A 19,291-nucleotide genomic window follows, 5' to 3' on the forward strand; every position below is an offset into this window, starting at 1 on the left:
CACAGCAAACGGTCAGGCTTGCACACACACACACACACACTCTTCCTATATAATTGGCTAGGTAGGTACAATTATATGCCTAGGTATGAATATAGTAGTTAATAGCTAATAGTTAATTTCTAGGCCAATCAAAATACCATTTGAGGGACCTTTTCAGATGTACTAAAATGTATAGTTAGAATGTGCAGGTTGTAATGTTTTAAAAAAAAAAAAAAAAAAAAAAAAAAAGTTTCTAGAGCAAATTGTTAAATTTGGGATTAGTTTAATATTGTAATTGCTAACGTTGGCATTTTGTAGATGATGGATTGAAAGTTACTTTGTTCCAGGTCTCTATTTCCAGGGATTTATTTATAGTCGCGCTATCCGTCGTCACCCAGACGAGGATGGGTTTCCTTTCGAGTCCGGTTCCTCTCAAGGTTTCGTCCTCGTTTCGTCTCGGGAAGTTTTTCCTCGCCGCCGTCGCCCCTGCCTCGCTCGTTAGCGATGAAGCTGCTTTTGGACAATCTCCATCGTTAAAAGCGCGATGCGATACAATTCACTTCAATGAATTGAATTATTTCCATTTTTCTGGCCCAGAAATCGCCTCCACCCCTCGTCACTGTGGACGAGTATCTTGTTTACATGTATACAATTTTATGAGGACCCCAACCCCCCCGAGGATTAGGATCCTCGTGCTCATTTTGTCTTTCATAGCACAGGAACACAAATGGATGTGTGCTTGTTGTTCTGTCTGTTGCAGGACCAGGACAAGCTTCGTCCTCTCTCCAGTCTGTCTAACATGGCCATCACGCTCTCTGACATTCAGGACATGGACCCCATTTTCACCAACCTGCCCTACAACACCAATGTAGAGGAGGAAGCCCCGCTGGTCAGTGCGCACACACACACATGCATTCTCGTCTTCTCTTTCTTTAGCGAAGTCTCAGAATTTCTATTTGCGTGAATAGTAAAAGTATGTGACAGAAGTGAGAGTTGGTAACTGGCTGATTCCTCCAATCAAGGTCACACAGAGAGAGAGAGAGAGAGAGAGAGAGAGAGAGAGGTTTCCATGCGTGCTGATTCTTGGCTCTCTGACTGAGGAAAATCTACTATGACAAATGTGTGATATGGGTTGCCAAATCCTCTCTGCCTTTTAAGCTCTAGTCCCCTAAAGCCTGAATTCACTCCCATTAAAAGAAAGGCAGTTTTTAACAGTTACCGGAGACGAAAAAACAAATGTTTGCACACATTTTTCTTTCTCTCTCTTTTTTTTTATTTTATTTTTTTTTTTATTTGCTCGTGCTGCTGTATATTCTATTCAAATGGTAACAAGCGGATGTGTCAGGGATGGACAATCATAAATACGTTATCTAGCCCACCAGGCAAGTACAAGCTCCAGCGTGCTGCCCAGAAACTGTATGGCTAGCTAGTTAAGCTCATTAATACAGAAGGGAGGGAATGAACACGGGCCTGAATCACCAAGTCATCGTAAACGTTTTGCCGTGCAGCGTCGCCTCCTTTTCACAAAATATCTACAGTCCGTTCTGGTAGTACTGGAACGGCAAGGAAAATCCCTTCGCTTTTGCTGTAACCTGAATACATTTGGGTTTGAGATGAAACGATGAACGTGAGCCGATGGATCAGAAAGCTGTCGTTTCCTGATGGTTACATCTCAGTGTGTAGATGTAAAGGCGCCCTTGGTTGCAGACCACCCAGCTTTGGGTCGTCGTCTTGCTGCATGGCGATGTTCCTCCCAGTTAGATGTAATGTATTGTTTTAGCATTTTTTAGAAGAAAAACAAAATTTAAACACACACACAAACACACATCACATATTGGTGTAGTATCTAAACTGTTTTGTGTTTTAGTGTCTTTAAGATGACATTTCAGGCCTTTTAGTGTCAAACACCATTTGGCTGTCATACTCCATAGAGCGAGAGAGCGCGAGAGACTATTGTGAAGATGAGTATTTGGCTGAGTGAGCACTGTACATGTGGACAGCAGAGGAAAGGCTCTCAAATAATTTCAGCATCAGTTCCCTTTTCCTGAGACTTTTTCTCTCGCATATACTCCTTTTCTCTCTTTTTCTACCCCCCCCCTTCTCTCTCTCTCTCTCTCTCTCTCTCTCTCTCTCTCTCTCTCTCTCTCTCTCTCTCTCTCTCTCAGCAAGGTAAATTGAATTGTAATTGGCCCAGTCTGTTCTTTAGTACTTATGATGCATGATAGACTTCTTAAATGGTTCAATCTTCTCTCTCTCTCTGTCTCACACACACACACACACACACACACACACACACACACACACACACAATCAGTGGATTTTTAAGCAGGAATTTAGGCTTTTAAGAAGTTTGGCAGTTATTATAATCTTTGTGGAGATCATAAAGTGAGCAGCAACTAATAGTCCAGAATAATCAGGGAGTGATGGGGGGGAAAAAATTGAGAATCGTGCTCTACAGGGCCTGTGTGTGTGTGTGTGTGTGTGTGTGTGTGTGTGTTGTAGGCAAATTCAGGCTCTGAGTTAATGTTGCTATTGATAAATAGAATAGTAGAATCTCTACTTTCTTTACGTCGCTCTGTTCTGGTGTTTGTTTTCTTGCTGAATGAACGGGTTTATAATAACGCCCCACGGGATTGTGTTAAATCAGTGGAATTTGATCGCGTGGATAGATGCGAGTGTGTGTTCCGCTTGTATTCAAGCATTTTGCAGAGTACTTGAGAACTGAGGTCATCGTGTTTAAAGTACTGTGTGTGTGTGTGTGGTACCCTGTGATGGACTGGTATACATGTTCCCCTGATCTACTGCAATTATACGAATGAAATGGTTCCCGTGGATGAAGGAAGGATTGTGAAATGTCTGCAGTGTTTATCTACAGTAACGCACAGGCTAGCGGAGAAACCCCTTCAAGACGGCAAACGTAGAGGACGCGTTTGTGCGCTGGAATCATTGGGATTATATAATGTTCTTTATACTTTTTTTATTTATTTATCTTTCCCGCTCTCTGAAATTCTCTCCAGGAGTCGTCCTGGACCATAATCAAACCCGGTGATTTATAAGATTTTGTCTTTTTTTTTTTATGTCGAGTTTTAACTTCTTGAGGAATGAGAGCGCCTTTTTTTTTTTTTTTTTTTTTTTTTTTTTTTTGGGTAGCCATGTAAGAAAAAAAATAAGTTTCTTCTGAAAACCATCTCACAGACTTTTTATTTGCTTTTTGTTTCAGAGATGTTTTCAGTGCATTGAGTTGTGCTGTAGTAGTACTGATTGTGTGTGTGTGTGTACTTACTCGCCGTCTCTTCCGTGTGTCTGCAGGGCTTTGAGGTGCGCAAGATCCGAGCGATCGATCAGGATCTGGGCAAACCTCGAGGCATTGGATACACCATTTCATCAGGTCAGTGAGATCCTTGCTTCTTCCGTCAGACTATCAGTACGTTTACATGGACAACAACCGATTAAGACAATACCCTGATTAACAGTATATAGTAGGTGAAATACATGAATCTCGGCTGCTATACGGTAGGTAAGTACGCGGTTTGGGACGCAGCCCGCGGCTTCAAGCAGTCGACTATTTGCACGCGTGGCGTGACGAATAATTAACTGCACTCGAAGCTTTCGTAAAATAAAAAACACACAGAACTGTAAACGGTACCATGACGAAGACGAACTGTCTGTCGATACGTGAAATTCTGGAGGGAACGTCATAGGGCGTGGCGCGGGGACGTAACGACCTGCGCCGTTAATCGATCTACGTTCTATAACATGTAAAACCTGAATATGAAAGGAGTATTCTAAACGTAGCTCATGTAAACATCTTAATTAGAATATTGTCTTATTCAGAATAAGGTCCATAATTAGATTATCGCTGTCCGTGTAAACGATTTCCGTGACGGAGTCTTCGTACAGTAGCATGGGTATCAGAAGCGTGGTTTCCAGTTTGATGTGACAAATACCAAAAAAAAAAAAAACAACCCACCATGGCTCTCATTGGTCAATCAAGACTGGTGTAGATTCATTGCATTACGCTCATCAAAGCAGAAAAGACTCGGTCATTATCGAGAATGTGGGTACAGAACTTTCACTGCACCGGAGTCACTTAGCCAGACTGTTTTGATTGCCTGATTTGCTGATATTATGATGTTTCCTTGCTAATGCTGTGATAATGGCTTTGAGCAAAATCATTTCATTAGCTCCAAAACAAGCTTTTGATTTAAGATCATTTTTGGCTGGTTTGGTAAACCATTTGGCTTCGAGCCGTCTTCCATTAACGTTATCCCTGCTGCGTCTAGCCCAGTCCGAATCTGCACCTTGTCCTTTGGGAATGACCGGAGCCGGAGAACGGGCCTTCAGTGTAGAACATATTACACCATTACACTGCGTTAAAGTCACTTTTATTCCCACTTTGCTTACTGCAGGATATCAATTATCGATCATATTTCACGATCCAGTCACATTAGACTTGAATACCCCCCTCCCCCCCTCCCCCAATCAATTCCATACACTACTTCCAAAGTTACCTCAGTCACAGTTGAATTTCTTTGTTGTTGTTGTTGTCCACATTTCCATCTGCACTACATGAAGTATTTGTATATTTATTTATTTATTTATTTATTTATTTAACTCCAGTCGAAAGATGAATACGGTTTAGTCCTGAACAGTCTTGTTCTAATAAAAATGCCTGAGTGATGAAGCTCTGCATTAATCAAAGTTATGGTTTAGGACATCCTATTTTTAGTAACAGGAAATGAATCTAAATCATTTGGCGAGTTTAAGAAAACCTGTAGTAAAAGAACAAACCCGACCAGGCTAACGTGATTGTAGAAAACTTTCTGGTTAGGTCACGATGATTAAATTTCCTCCCATCGTGTACGTCGCGTCTCGGTTTGACTTTTAAAAAAAAAAAAAATTTGTATTTTTTTTAATTATCCGGCTTGCGCGCGAACTTAAACGGACACCGCGTTGTTCACGTCACATCCAAAATCGAAAGGAATGGCATGTAATTAGGATGATTATCACATTTAAGGTGCCTTTTGACATTTTTTGTTTGATTCCTAGTAATGGCAGTTTTGGGGGTGGGGCGCTGTCTAAACAGCTTGAAATCCTCGCCACAAATACCTGCCAACTTGTCAGCAACAGCGGACACGGAATGAAATGCATTCTCTCTCTCTCCCTCTCCCCCCCCCCCCCCCTTTTTTTTTTTTTGTAGTCGAGATATGAGTGCTGCTTAACCACCTTTACATTTCACACCGTCATCTAGATGAAAAGGCCGACATTGCGGCATGTGAAGCCTTTTGATGGGCCATGACACATGATTCGGAATGCATCTTTACAGCGGATTTTACAGCAAACGGATCTGATGCTACAGATGTTTGTGCCTCACGTAGTCCTCGAATACCACGGCGAGTTTCCAGCGTTTTTTATTTATTAAACATTTATCGGTTCACATTTAACGTTGCACACGTGTCCCGTGTCTTCATTTCGGACTTCTTAGATTTTGTCTTCAGCCTGGAAAGGAGCTCGTTCCGACCCCCCCCCCCCCCCAAAGCCGAACCCTAGCCGATCGTTTGATGGAAGCGAGGTCGAGGCTTGTCAGAGTGTTCATTACAGTTCACCTTGCCGGCTCTAAGGAGCTTTAAAGCTCACGAACCACTTCTTTTAATATGATGCATGCTGTGTTAGGGAGGTTAAGCCAGCGAGTTAAGAATCGTGTTTGTTCTTTCAGTCTGGTCCAAGTGATTTAATGCGGCAGGAAAGTGCTGCCATTCCACCCATCGTTCCTCATTACTCCTATCAATCAGTTCATACCGAATGCGCTCCATCCTTCACTCTGTCTAGTCTGCATTTATTCTTCAGACAAACTGCAGGTCAGAATGAGGGATTTGATACGTGCGGTGTGGCTGCGAATGTCCATGTTCAAGGACATGAGGCACTGGTGCATTTCAAACTCACTCTGGTTGATATTCAGCATCCAGAACCGAGTCTGTTGTCGAAGAAAACCAGCCAGTATAAGCTAGCATGAACACATGGAAGTGAGAATTAGACTGGATTCATGAGGTTGAGCTATTTTAAACATAATGTAAGACACTAGGGTCACTTCTGACTCGCAGAAGGCATTAATGAGTGTGTGTGTGTGTGTGTGTGTGAGAACACCGTTCATTCATAAATTTCATTTACTCTCTCTGAGACATTGTGATATGGGAAGGATTTAAACTTGCAGTCCTTGCCAACAGGGTGAAAACTGGAGTCTCCAGGCCGTAAAATTTAAAGGTGCTGTTTGTCAAATTTTTTTACTATTATTTATTAATTTTTTTTTAATAGCCTTCCGCATACTACAATGAAGTAAGCTGGCAAGCTTTAACATTCCCTTTTCCAATCGTCTCCATCATTTATTTTAAACTGTCTGCCCCGTGTGAGCTGTTCCAGCTGGGGGTGGAGCTCATTTCTGGGCCAGAAATACTGTACGTCGATGTAGCCTTAGATGAAGAAACTATTGAGAATCATAGCTTTTCATATGGGGGGGGGGCTTTGATTCTAAATGAAAGACCAGGTCCTGACTCATTTGTGCCGGGGGACCTGCATGAAGCATTATCTTGGATAAGCTGTAGATTCGGTGGTGGTGGTGTTTTTTTGCACATCGAAGGCCATGATATCCGAGGTAATTTTACAAAATAAATTGAAAGCAAACACAAAAAGCACGGATGCTAAAAGCATCTTCCAAACGGCACCCTTTCTCTGCTGTGGACGTGACGCAGATTAGAAAAAGAAGTGGAAAAGGAGCAGTGAGGCAGGGCATAGAGAGAGGGAGACAAGGGCGTGAGCTTTGTTTTATAAGTGATATGTTTGTAAGATACAAACATAGAGAGAGAGAGAGAAATGTAGCTTTCTCTGGATGTAGGTAGGAATATTTTCTAGCAGCTTTCCCATTACTGCTCACTCCTAACATGACGGATCGAGAGAAAACAGGGATAAAGAGAGAGAAAGGGAAGACCGGGGGGGGTATAGATTAGAGCGGTCAGGTATAGGTGTGCATCAGGATCCAACCAAATAATCATAGGAGTGGGCGGGTGTTTACCCTCGCGCCGGTGGGAGTGGGCGGGTGTTTACCCTCACGCCGGTGGGAGTGGGCGGGTGTTTACCCTCACGCCGGTGGGAGTGGGCGGGTGTTTACCCTCACGCCGGTGGGAGTGGGCGGGTGTTTACCCTCACGCCGGTGGGAGTGGGCGGGTGTTTACCCTCACGCCGGTGGGAGTGGGCGGGTGTTTACCCTCACGCCGGTGGGAGTGGGCGGGTGTTTACCCTCACGCCGGTGGGAGTGGGCGGGTGTTTACCCCCATTCCAGTGGGAGTGGGCGGGTGTTTACCCTCGCGCCGGTGGGAGTGGGCGGGGGTTTACCCTCGCGCCGGTGGGAGTGGGCGGGGGTTTACCCTCGCGCCGGTGGGAGTGGGCGGGCGTTTACCCCCATTCCAGTGGGAGTGGGCGGGGGTTTACCCTCGCGCCGGTGGGAGTGGGCGGGGGTTTACCCTCACGCCTGGTGGGAGTGGGCGGGGGTTTACCCTCGCGCCGGTGGGAGTGGGCGGGGGTTTACCCTCACGCCTGGTGGGGGTGGGCGCTTTTTACTCTCATGCCGGTTCTGTTCTGATTCTCGTCATCTGAGGATCAGTGTGAATCATTGGAGGTCTATATGAGACCTGATCTGAAACCTTTGTAAAATCATCAGTACCCATGAGCAGAAGAAATACTAAAAATGAGTGTTTACCTCATCGCTAGGAGATCAGGGCAGTTAAGTTCACTTAAAACCTTTACGCTTATGCTGAAAACTCACTGTTTTTCGTTGTTGTTTTTTTTCTTCCCCCCCGCCTGTGTCAAATTTCCAGTCTGCTCCAAAGCCTTAAAAAAAAGCAAAATAAATAAATCAGTTGGGTAAAAAAAGTGTTTCTTTTGACAGAAACACATTACCAAAAGAGCAGCCTGTTTGGGTGTAGTCCCACTTTCGGCAGACTCAACTGTCCCTTTTGTGTTTTTGATGTTGCTTTTAGCATTGTTGGGGTTTTTTTTTTTTCTTTTTCCTTCTGTGCACTTTGAATATATTTTGTGACCTTGAGTGTGAGTAAAATATATAAATAATTCATACTTTAGAGCTTATTATCTAAGATTATTATATTGTTGTCCAATAGTAAGTTTCACTTCTCTCTCTCTCTCTCTCTCTCTCTCACTCACACACACACACACACACACATTCATACAGACAGATGCTCTAATGATAATCATAGGATGTGGATCCTAATGTAATTTTATGTCAGTGCCCTTCGTTCACCTTTTTTTCCTCTGAAACATCTAGCGTGTGCGTGTGCGCGCGCACACGTGTCTGTTTGTTCCTGGGTGTCCTCTGTGAGAGTGCATGTCCTCAGGGACTCGTATTATTAGTTGAGTAATTAAGATAAATGCGTTTTTAATTGCCAGGGTGAAGTGTGTTAATGAGCTAGAGAGTGGAGATTAGCATATCCGGCACCCGTGCTTTCTTTCTCACTCATGCTTTTCCTCACCGAGTGCAGCTAAGAGGTTGTTGATAAGCCGTCTGGCGTATAATCACCTCGGTAATCGCGTACTCCGCGTGGTTCCGATCGGATCGAATCCTCCTACTACATGGTAAATACAATTCCTCGCGTTTCTCTCTATGAAAGGGTTTCGAGCGTCGAGTACCATTGCGCTCGATTCCAGAGGTGCGCCCACCCACCCCCCGCCGCTCTCTGTCTGCTTCAGAGCATTACGAGATGGCTTTGCAGCATTCCATGTGGAAAATTCTCTCCGAGTGTTGAAGTGTTCGTGAAACAGAGGCTAGACTCCAGTCCTGGAGAGCTGCAGCACAGTCTGGTGATTTTCTCACATCAACTAAACCTGGTATTTACCTACCGAGTTGAATCGGGTGTCATTGAGTGGAGAGAGCATTAAACTGTGCTGGACTCCAGTCCTCCCGGCCTGGACTCTTGCTCCATTGCCTTAAAGCAAGACAGGAATTTGGAATATATCTCAAACACCAGGTGATGCCAAGTGTCGAACTCAAATAATCGCCAAGAACAGGCAAATGGAATTAAATTTAATGAAGCGGAATGACTTTTTCATGAGATCGGGTTGACTCGGGACGTTATGGGATTGAGGACAGGCTAATGTCATGACTATAGAGCTATACAAGCCATTCTTTTTGTCTTGAAATGCTTACCAAGCCTGAGAATTTCAGACACTTAATGAGTCATTTGGAATCATAATCATAGGATAACATAGAAAGTTTTACCAGTTATTCATAAAATGGAGAAAAACTGATCGTAATTTTATCTGGAGAGAGACAGAGAGAGAGAGAGAGAGAGAGAGAGAGAATGAAACTTGCTGGAGTATGCACTGTAGTCAATTCTGCAAAGAAAATGAAACTCATTTTCTCCTCTGTTGGCCAAAATATAGATCAATAGGCTTTGAGAAACAATAGTAATGGATTCTCATTTCTGAAAAATTCAATACTTGGAAAGGAAGTTGGGAAAGCTAAACATGCCTCAGAACTGGGTCTAATATATTAAAATTTTAAATAAGAAAATGTTATGTACTGACATGATGGCTTTTTTTATTTATTTATTTTAATACATAATATCCTCTATAGTTGCATTCCCATGTAATTCTTTATTCTTATCACTATATATTATTAGATAAATACTTATAAATAATATATATAAATAAAATAAACCCCAAAGCCATCATTTCCCTGTTGAAAGAACAGTGTTGCTTTAGATACGTGCTGGATTTAGACACATTCCGAATTGATTGGCCTTATGAATGATGTATGTTTTCAAATGCACCAACTCAACCAAGCGTTATAAACGCTCATCATTTATATCATTATATCATTTATACTACCTTAGCAGTGCAAAACGCTGATCACCTGAAAGCACCCTAACCGCCACAGAGGCCACACCTCCTTCGTTAGGAGGAGACAGAGGCTAACAGACAGAGGCCACGCCATTAGAATAGAAGACACAGAAGCCACACCTCCTTCACTAAGACTAACACAGAAGCCACACCTTCACTAAGACTAACAGATGCAGAGGCCACACCTCCTTCACTAAGACTAATAAAAACAGATGCCACACCTCTTTCAATGAGACTAACACAGAAGCCACACCTCCTTCACTGAGACTAAGACACAGAGGCCACACCTCCTTCATTAGAATAACAAAGATGCCACACCTTCACTAAGCCTAACAGAGGCCACACCTCCTTCATTAGAATAACACAGATGCCACACCTCCTTCATTAGAATAACACAGATGCCACACCTTCACTAAGACTAACAGACGCAGAGGCCACACCTCCTTCACTAACACACACACACAGAGGCCACACCTTCACTAAGACTCACAGACACAGAGGCCACACCTTCACTAAGACTCACAGACACAGAGGCCACACCTTCACTAAGACGAACAGACACAGAGGCCACACCTTCACTAACAGACACAGAGGCCACACCTCCTTCACTAAGAGGCCACATTTTTTCCCTTTCTTAATAAATTAAACACTATCAACTATGGTTTTGGTGAGCTTAGTTAAACTTTAACTAGCTGGCTAACATTAGATATTGTATTGTGGCCTCATACCTGCAAGTTCACAACACTTTCATACAGTTACATACATACAGTCGTTGTTCGAAAAGAAACGGGGTTTAAAGTTAGGGTTCGAGGTTTTGTTTCAAATCCTCGTAAATCCATCCACATGTAACTCCGGCCACGTTACGTTAAATCATGTTCATAAATCTCGCTACATTTCAAGCAAAATTCATCATCATTCATAACAATAATCATGATGAACATTTTTTAGCTATTGTGCTAACATGCAGCTCAAGTCCAAACTCAGGCTTTTGGCACTTGAGTCTAATCGTCTTTAAGCGCTTTAGGAGCTTCGTTTGGATTCACGTTCACTCGTAAATCACTTTGGATTAAAGTATTTGCCGGAGGGAAAAAAATGTAGGTATAAGGGTGTAGTGAGTGCCAATAAAGCTTTGTAAAAGAAATGAAACAGAGAGAGAGAGAGAGAGAGAGAGAGAGAGAGAGAGAGAGAGAGTAAATTGTATGAGTATGTATGATACAGCTGGCACAATGTCACAGCTGTGACCCTCTGAGCTTCTTAAAACCACAAGCCGTGCTGAGCGCGTGTGTGTGCGCGCGTTCCAACAGAAAGAGAAAGGCATAAGAGATGTGTGAATTGTGTGTCCATCCTCTTGGCAGTCTCGAAAGGGTCTTCAAAGTGCACTCGTGTCTGATGAATACATGATGAAGTGTCACAGGAGAATGGGGGGCGGGGGGAGGGAAGAGAAAGAAGAAAGAAACTCTCCCAGATATAACCTGCTAACCCTTCCGGCTACCGCGGCCTTAAGGGCTAACGTTAAAGCCTAGTGAAATCAGCCCGGCCTCCAGAAGGAGATAAGAGGAGAATTTTGAGATTATGAACCCATTTGCATAGTAAGTGGAATTTCAGCAGACAGAGTCCTGCGATAGTGACCATGTGGTTCTGAGTTCAAATCCCCAGCCTTGTCGGGGGGGGGCTTCATGTATGTGATCTTCCTGCTCTGGTCTAGTTAGCTTAAAAGAATGGAGTCATGAGGACGTTTCAAGTTTAAGACAACGCTGCCTTTCTGGACTGTAGGGATTGCAGTTAACATGGCACAGAATGAGAAAGCATGAGCCACCTACTTTCACGGGAAGAAGCTATTTGAGTGACATTTTAAACAACCCCGCTGAGTCATTTGAGTATTACACATGGAAAAAAAAACGCAGCAATACTAGACATCTTACCCAGTAATGGCTAATAACTATTATTTTAATGAATTTGCTTCCAACCTTTGGGAGATCAACCGCAGGCGCCCGTGCTTACAGGATGATTACAGAAGTGAACAGCTAGGGCACTTAGTGGCACTTAAACCCAAAATCGTCGCTTTCATCAGACGTACAAGTGCACTTTTGCCGGTGACCAGTTACTTAATGTAGTCCACCTCTTTGTACAGTGCTGCAGCAACACTGTGGTTTTTGTACACATCGGTTTCAGGCACGAGTTGAGAGAGTAACTGGCGCCGTGACAACCGGTGAAACCGACACGGATTGATTTAAGGATAGAAGATGCTTAACATGTAGAGTGCATACGGGGGGGACACACGCTCGAGTTCTAAGGTCTGTAGTCCAATGTCGAGTTAAACCAGTGTTTCCCAACCGGGGGTGCTGTCTGATCCTTCGAACGTTTCTGAAATGCCGAAATGTGTATAAAACATTGAATATGATGGATATCTGATGTCTGGAATAATAACACAGACACAGCAATAATAAGACAGACACACGCACATATAATAATTAAAAAATTATATCTAAACAATAATAATTCCCTCTATAATAATAATAATAATAATAATAATAATAATAATAATAATAATAATAATAATAATAACCCCTCCCCTCGCTGACCTGTCAGCAGCACGTCAACTTCAGTATGCGTGTGTAGTATCCTAATAATTAGCGCGCGATGATGCGTGTGTAGTGCAAAAGTATATGGACATATTTCTTAAAAGAGAAGCTCCAGATGCTTCCGGACCATCCACTTCATCCTCGTGTAGCTAACGCTGCTGTCTAGCATTAGTGTTTGTGTAGGGTGCCAAAATTTTAACGTTTTTCAAAGGGTGCCGTGATTGGGGGAAAAAAGTTGGGAAACGCCGAGTTAAACATTCAGACATCTACAGGTAATGTCTGATCTTGGACAGGTGCTAAGGACGTGTGCATGGTGTGGAGTTTGCCGAGAACACGGACGCGTCGGTCCCACACGGTATCGGCTTTGGACTGTTTTACGGATAACATTCTGAATTCATTTAAAGCGCGCCGTCCGTGTGTGAGAGAAGTGCTCGGTCTGCTTAGACAATGAGCACGTGCAGGATTCGTGACGGGAGCCGCTGAAATCAACCGAAAGGCGTGCGTAACCAGGCTCTGAGTATGTGTAAGTTTCCCTGCAGGAATACCGACTGTGTACAGCATGCACACGGCCGTAACGGTACACCGACGAGGTCCGGTAACGAGGTGCGCCTAATAAAGCGCAGTAAACGAGTAAGGGAAATTCATGAGAGTAAAAATCGCAATTCAGATGACGAGGTTTGACATTGAACGTGAACAACCATTTAAAAATAAATAAATAAAGTCATACGGATATTATAGAAATTGTGTTCGGGTCCAAAAAACGGGCTCGTGTTGTACTGGTCAGAGACGCCGCACCATTCCTCAGGTGAACAGCCAGAACACACACACACACACACACACATTACATTGTTACACCCTCTTGTCCATCTGGCATAATCGTAAGTGTAACAGCTTTAACTCCATGTTCTTCTACAGGATCTTTATCTAACCACTCTGTAGCTTTTCAATTAGCTGCAGGAGAACTGGACTCAATACTGATAGCTGCACTAATCCTACACACACATGAACATCAATATACACACACACACACGCGCACACACACACGCACAGAGGCTCATTTGCCGCATGTTTTGTGCAGCCTATTTAGAGGCAGTAAGCTGTGACTGTTGCTGGCAGCGGCGTGTGTGTGATCTGGAAAATCCGCTTTTTCCGTTCTTTCTCAGAAAGCATTCATGTGTGATGACTGAAAAGAACTCTTCCAGCTTTTTAAAAAAAAAAAAAATCTTATCTTTAATGGAATCTCGTTATTTTGTCTAGCTCTTTTCCCCCAAAGCCGCTCTTATTTTCCGCCATGTACAGAGCAGCACAAGATTCATACGGGTCACGTTGCATCATGGGTTGCATGGTGATCTATTCAAATTCAGGTTCTAACACCAGAAACGTTTCTAATACTTGGAGGAGGAAAGAACGAGACACAACACGTGCATCTAGATGAGGGGTGGGCGATCTGATCCGGAAAGGGCCGGTGTGGTGTGGGTGCAGGTTTTCGTTCCAACCAAGCAAAAGCCACACCTGAATCTATCGGAAGCCAAGATCAGCTGATTAAACAGGTGGAATCAGGTGTGGCTCCTGCTTGGTTGGAATGAAAACCTTTCCGGATCAGATTGCCCACGTCAGGTCAAGGATTCGGTCCTGATGATGAGCTAAATCATCCGTGGAGCCGTCGTAAAGAATGCAGGAGACGCTTTTATTTATTTAATTTTTTTTGCAGTCTGGTCAGAGATCACGGTCTAGTTAATGGCTTTGATGATCTCTCCGGGGTACTGAGGGTTCTGGAGAGAGAGTTGCCTTATGACCTAACTAATAAATTGTGTGGCGGAGACTCTCGCGCTCTCTCTCTCTCTCTCGCGCGCGCTCTCTCTCTCTCTCTCTCTCTCTCACAGATTCTCTCTGATCGTGATCAGTAAAAACAGACACAGCTTTCATTTTTAATCCACATCCTGGCAGACACACATAGCTGTGTTTTCCTCTTTTAAATTCACCCACTGCGGCGTCACTCTTGAGTAAAGCCTTTCGGAAATGGCCTTGATCTACTGCGTTTGTTTCGGTATAATCAGTTCAAATATCCAATTAAAAAATTTCTGCCAAAAAGCAGAAACATATTTAAAAAATAATAATAAAAAGATTCTACCTGCTTGGGCATTAATTCTGTAAGATGAGATGCAGCGTGTAGTGTTGGCGGTGCTTCTAGACGTATATAATAATTATATAATCGGGAAAAAAAAAAAACAAGACATAAAATTAGAGTCCGCTTCGGATGGACACGTGTCCATTGTAGGAGCTTTCGGTGGTGGACAGGGGGTCAGCATGGGCGCTCTGTGTGTTCTGACTCCTTTCAGAGCCAGCGTTAACTTTTGCAGCAATTTGTGCTACAGTAGCTGTTCCGTGGGATCGGACCAGACGGGCTAGCCTTCGCTCCGTACGCTCATCAGCGAGCCTTTGGCTCCCATGACTCTGTCGCTGGTTCACCGCTTCTCCTTCCTTGGACGACTTTGGTAGGTACTAACCACTGCGTGCTCGGGGACCACCCTACAAGACCTGCCGTTTTGGAGATGTTCTGACCCAGTGGTCTAGCCGTCAGAACTTGACCCTCATCGAAGTCTCTCCGATCCTTACTCTTGCCCATTTTTCCTGCTTCCAACACGTCAACTTCGAGAACTGACCGTTCACATGCCGCCTAATAGATATATCCCACCCCTCGACGGGCGCCAGGGTAACGAGATAGCCGATGCTATTCGCTTCGCCTCTCAGCGGTTTTAATGTTGCGTACGTTTCCGACAGAACTGCCTTCACGGGATTGCTGCGCTTTAGTTTTATTAGCTTCTAGCTTGCTTTGTGAAATGCTCTCACCGTATGTTTGAGCTCTCCTCACGCTTCAGTCATACTTCAGTGCAGCACAAGTAGAGGAGGGTGTAGTGGATTTTTCAGTCGCCCTTGATGAAGGCTATTTCCTTGGCCATCTCAAACCGTGTGTTTATTATTTCCCGACTTTCTAACGAGCTAGTACGCTAGATAAGGGATTTTACCAGCAGAAACAGAAGAGCAGGAGGTTCTGGAACATTCGGCCGATCGTTCTTCGAAACTGAACGCCGTGTTGACTGTCACAGAAGTGGCTTTTGTACACTGTTTTATATTTAGATTTAGATTTCATTCTATAGTCATTATTGACTGATCATGCTATGAAAATCATGAATGTTTGAGTGTTATAAGATATGTCTATTGAAATCAACATAGTGTGTGTGTGTGAGAGAGAGTGTGTGTGTGTGTGTGTGAGAGAGTGTGTGTGTGTGCACGCACACAAGTTCAGTCACACATGTGAGTTGTGGATGGCTCGGCTTCTCATTTTCCAGCTCACTACTGGCAATAATGTGAAAGCTTTGGCAATCTGCCCATGTTCCACACCTCTGTATTGACCTCTACACACACACACACACACACACACACATTATTTACTCTTAAACAATTATTCTTTTGTGGAACATATTCAGGTTTAATATTAATCTACATTGTGTTAAATGTCATTAAAATACATGCATTTACATACGCCTTGTAGAATCAGTAAATCCGTCGTCTTTTGCTTAATTATTTATTAATAGGTTTGATGGGTTTTTGTTGTTTTTTTTGTCTCTTAACTTATTTTTAACTGATTATATGTATATTATTTATTTTCTATATAGTACGTTGCTGGTCCCGAGTACATATTTCGCTCTCATGTGACAATATATTGCTCGATGCTTAAAATGTTAATCATTAAAATCGTATTTAGTTTGTTAAGTCCCGCCCTGAATAAGCTATTTCCCATAACGGATGTTTACATATAGTCTACAAGACGCATTTACATAAATGAACCAGCTTAAAAGTTCACATACCCTTGGTTAGTGATCCCGTGTGTCGTTACCTGGATGATCCACGACTGTCTTTATGTTGTGTGAGAGTTCTTCATGAGTCCCTCGTTTGTCCTGAGATGTTAAACCTATCACTGTTCTTCAGAAACATCCTCCAGGTCCTGCACATTCTTTACTTTTCCAGCATCTTCTGCACATTTGAGCCCTTTCCAACAGCGGATATATGATGTCGAGATCCGTCTTTTCACACTGAGGACGACTGAGGGACTCGTACACGGCTATTACGAAAGGTCCAAACATTCACCGACGCTCAAGAGGACAACACGATGCATTAGGGGACAGGGGACGGGGGGGGTAAAGTTTTGAACAGGATGATTGGTGTAAATTCTTGTACATATTTTTAAAGATCTTAGATTTTTTTTTTCATCTAGTACCACCTTTCAGACGCTACATACGATGTTTACACGTTTCCCAGCAGACAAAATAATAACGATTTCCACCGGTCGTCCCGTGGCACAGTTTCTCCTGGAACACGTTTATTTTCCGCTCTCAGATTTAACGTCATACGAGTTCATACCAAACCTGAGGACTGCAGAAATCCCCAAGTTTTTATTTAGTCATTTAAAAAAAAAAAATATTTAATTCATTTCAGTCTTCCATATGTTTCATTTGATTAAATTGATTTTTCTTCTGTAGGATTTATCCCCCCCCCCCCCCCCCACCCCACCCCCAAGGGTCAGCAATTACCCTCAGCCTGGATAACTCGAAATATGTGGCTCACTCCTGTAATCTCCTCCTAAGATTTCGGAAAGGTTCGCAGATACGGCCTTTCGTCTTGCACGTGTAGTGTTTGAGACACACCGCTATGGAGAGAGCGGTGAATTGGAGCTCATTATGGCCCGGATCTGCTCTGTTACTTCTGAAAAACTATGCAATCTTCGGCGGTGATTGTGTGCATGCGTGTGTTAAAAAAAAAAAAAAAAAAAAAAAAAAGGTTACACACACATGCGTTAAATGATGTGTGCATGCAGATGAGATGGTTTGCTTTCTGTGCGAAGACTCTTACACAAGTTTGTGTGTCTTTTGACTTACAGACATTCCTTTATGTCGTTAAGTGTGTATATACGTGTGCGAGTGTGTTATCGTAGCATCCCCGCCTCCGCAGGTGTGAGTGACAGGTGAGGGGGCAGTGGGCCGTTCGGTACACGGCTGTTGCGTTATATTGTCATTCTGGTCAAGCACACAAAGTAATTTCGAGCCATCGTGGATGCATCGACCCTCTCTGTATGACTGGTTACTAAACACGTGTCACTCGGTTCATGCGGGAAGGCGGGGCTTAGATCGACCCCATGCTCACTTTCAAGGTGAACTCGACATGAATTTCTAAATCATTCAGCATTTTAGTTTTTTTTTAAATAGTTGCGTAGATTGAAATGATCGTGTTTGAGTCGTGTGTCTCCCCCCCTTAAAACTGTGTATCCTTTCGCTACATTCACTTGTTAGTAATGTGATAGCAACCAGATGTTTAACGCCCAGTTGTTGTTCCAGCACAACACCGTTGTGCTGCTAGTTTTGCTCGGACGCAAGCCAGTTTTATAGCAGTCGCATGCTTTTGCTATGTCTTTGGTTAGAAATTAAAGCTGGGGTCTAACATAAAATAATCTGTCAGCATATCAGGATCTCTTCAAACCCTCTTTTATTTATTTATTTAATTTTTTTTTTTTTTTTTTTTAAGAAATCAGAGAAAAAGCTCTAGTGAATCTGCACAGTGCCAACTCTGTGTATATAAAATTTTGTTAGAGCTGATTATGTAGATAAAATACTCAGTTTTTGGGTAATAAAATGAAAAAATTGGCATATAGTGTATCACATTTTTGTATCACAGAAGCTCATCATTCAGCTGATTAACATGTAATGCGAACATTTTATATATATGACGGGTTTTTTTTTTTTGTAATTTGCTAATTAGATTTCGCGCCCTGCGCTATATGAGAGTGTTGTGCCGTACTTAATGTCTCAGGATAGCGCTCGGGTGTATTTGTAGAACAACTGACACGGTCTCTGACATCATCTTTAGACCTATTCGGCTGTAATTAGCTTTTCAGGACGACAGCCATGATAAAATATTTGCACACGGTCTCCTCTGTGGAAACTCTTGCATCCAGACAGCTATAAATGACTTCTGCCAGCTTCCCATCCACCGAAACCGGCTGTCTGCAACTCGCGCGGTGACGTGTTCACGTTAGTGTATAACTCGGTTATTTATAGAACATCACATCCACGCGATACCACTGCACAAGCGAATATAAGGTGAGGCTGTATACCAGCTTTAGCTAGCATTTTAATGGTCCGTTTAATCAGCCCGTAGGACTGGTGCTCTATTATTTCTTTTTCTAATAGCCTTTCCGTGGAGATGCTACGTAGACGGTGCCCATAGCAACAACATTTTACTAAAGACTCCTCATCCAGTCCTGCATTTTGTGATCGCTGGAAATATGTCGAGTAGCAGCAGGCCTAAACGACTTTGCTAAGAGGTGACATTTTCCTACAATATCTCTTTTATTTATTTTCATGATTAAATGTCAGACCACAAAACATTATTACTAAAGCCAGTACACAGTGCCTTGGATGAACTTTTCCATGTTTTGTAGTGTTACAACCTGGAACTGAATTTGACTCATATTAGGGATTATATATATATATATATATATATATATATATATATATATATATATATATATATATATATATATATATATATATATATAAAGTGTATATGAATCTTCACAAAATCACCAGTAATATTAAAGTGGAATAATAAAGTCAACGTACTGTAGGTTTCAAAATGATCTACAAATAATACGCCTCGCGTTCTCGAATCATTTCCCTCAGGATAAAAAAAAAAGGAAAAGATAATAAAATCACTAAACGCCATACTCCAAATCCCGAGCTCAAAAGACTGACCTGTCCGTCCAGTGT

General features: G+C 42.8%; 1 protein-coding gene across 4 annotated transcripts in view; it reads left to right on the forward strand.

The window, feature by feature from the left end:
• cdh23 (cadherin-related 23) overlaps nucleotides 1-19,291 on the forward strand; it is a 226,763-nt gene that overhangs the window by 91,291 nt on the left and 116,181 nt on the right. For all 4 annotated transcript variants that reach the window (XM_053679435.1, XM_053679437.1, XM_053679436.1 and 1 more), the window contains 2 exons: nucleotides 740-868; nucleotides 3,289-3,367. In XM_053679435.1, coding sequence (XP_053535410.1) covers nucleotides 740-868; nucleotides 3,289-3,367 — 208 coding nt within the window. The remainder of the gene's footprint in view (nucleotides 1-739; nucleotides 869-3,288; nucleotides 3,368-19,291) is intronic.

The sequence above is a fragment of the Ictalurus punctatus genome, chromosome 3, assembly GCF_001660625.3.
Source record: "Ictalurus punctatus breed USDA103 chromosome 3, Coco_2.0, whole genome shotgun sequence".
Taxonomy (NCBI): Eukaryota; Metazoa; Chordata; class Actinopteri; order Siluriformes; family Ictaluridae; genus Ictalurus; species Ictalurus punctatus.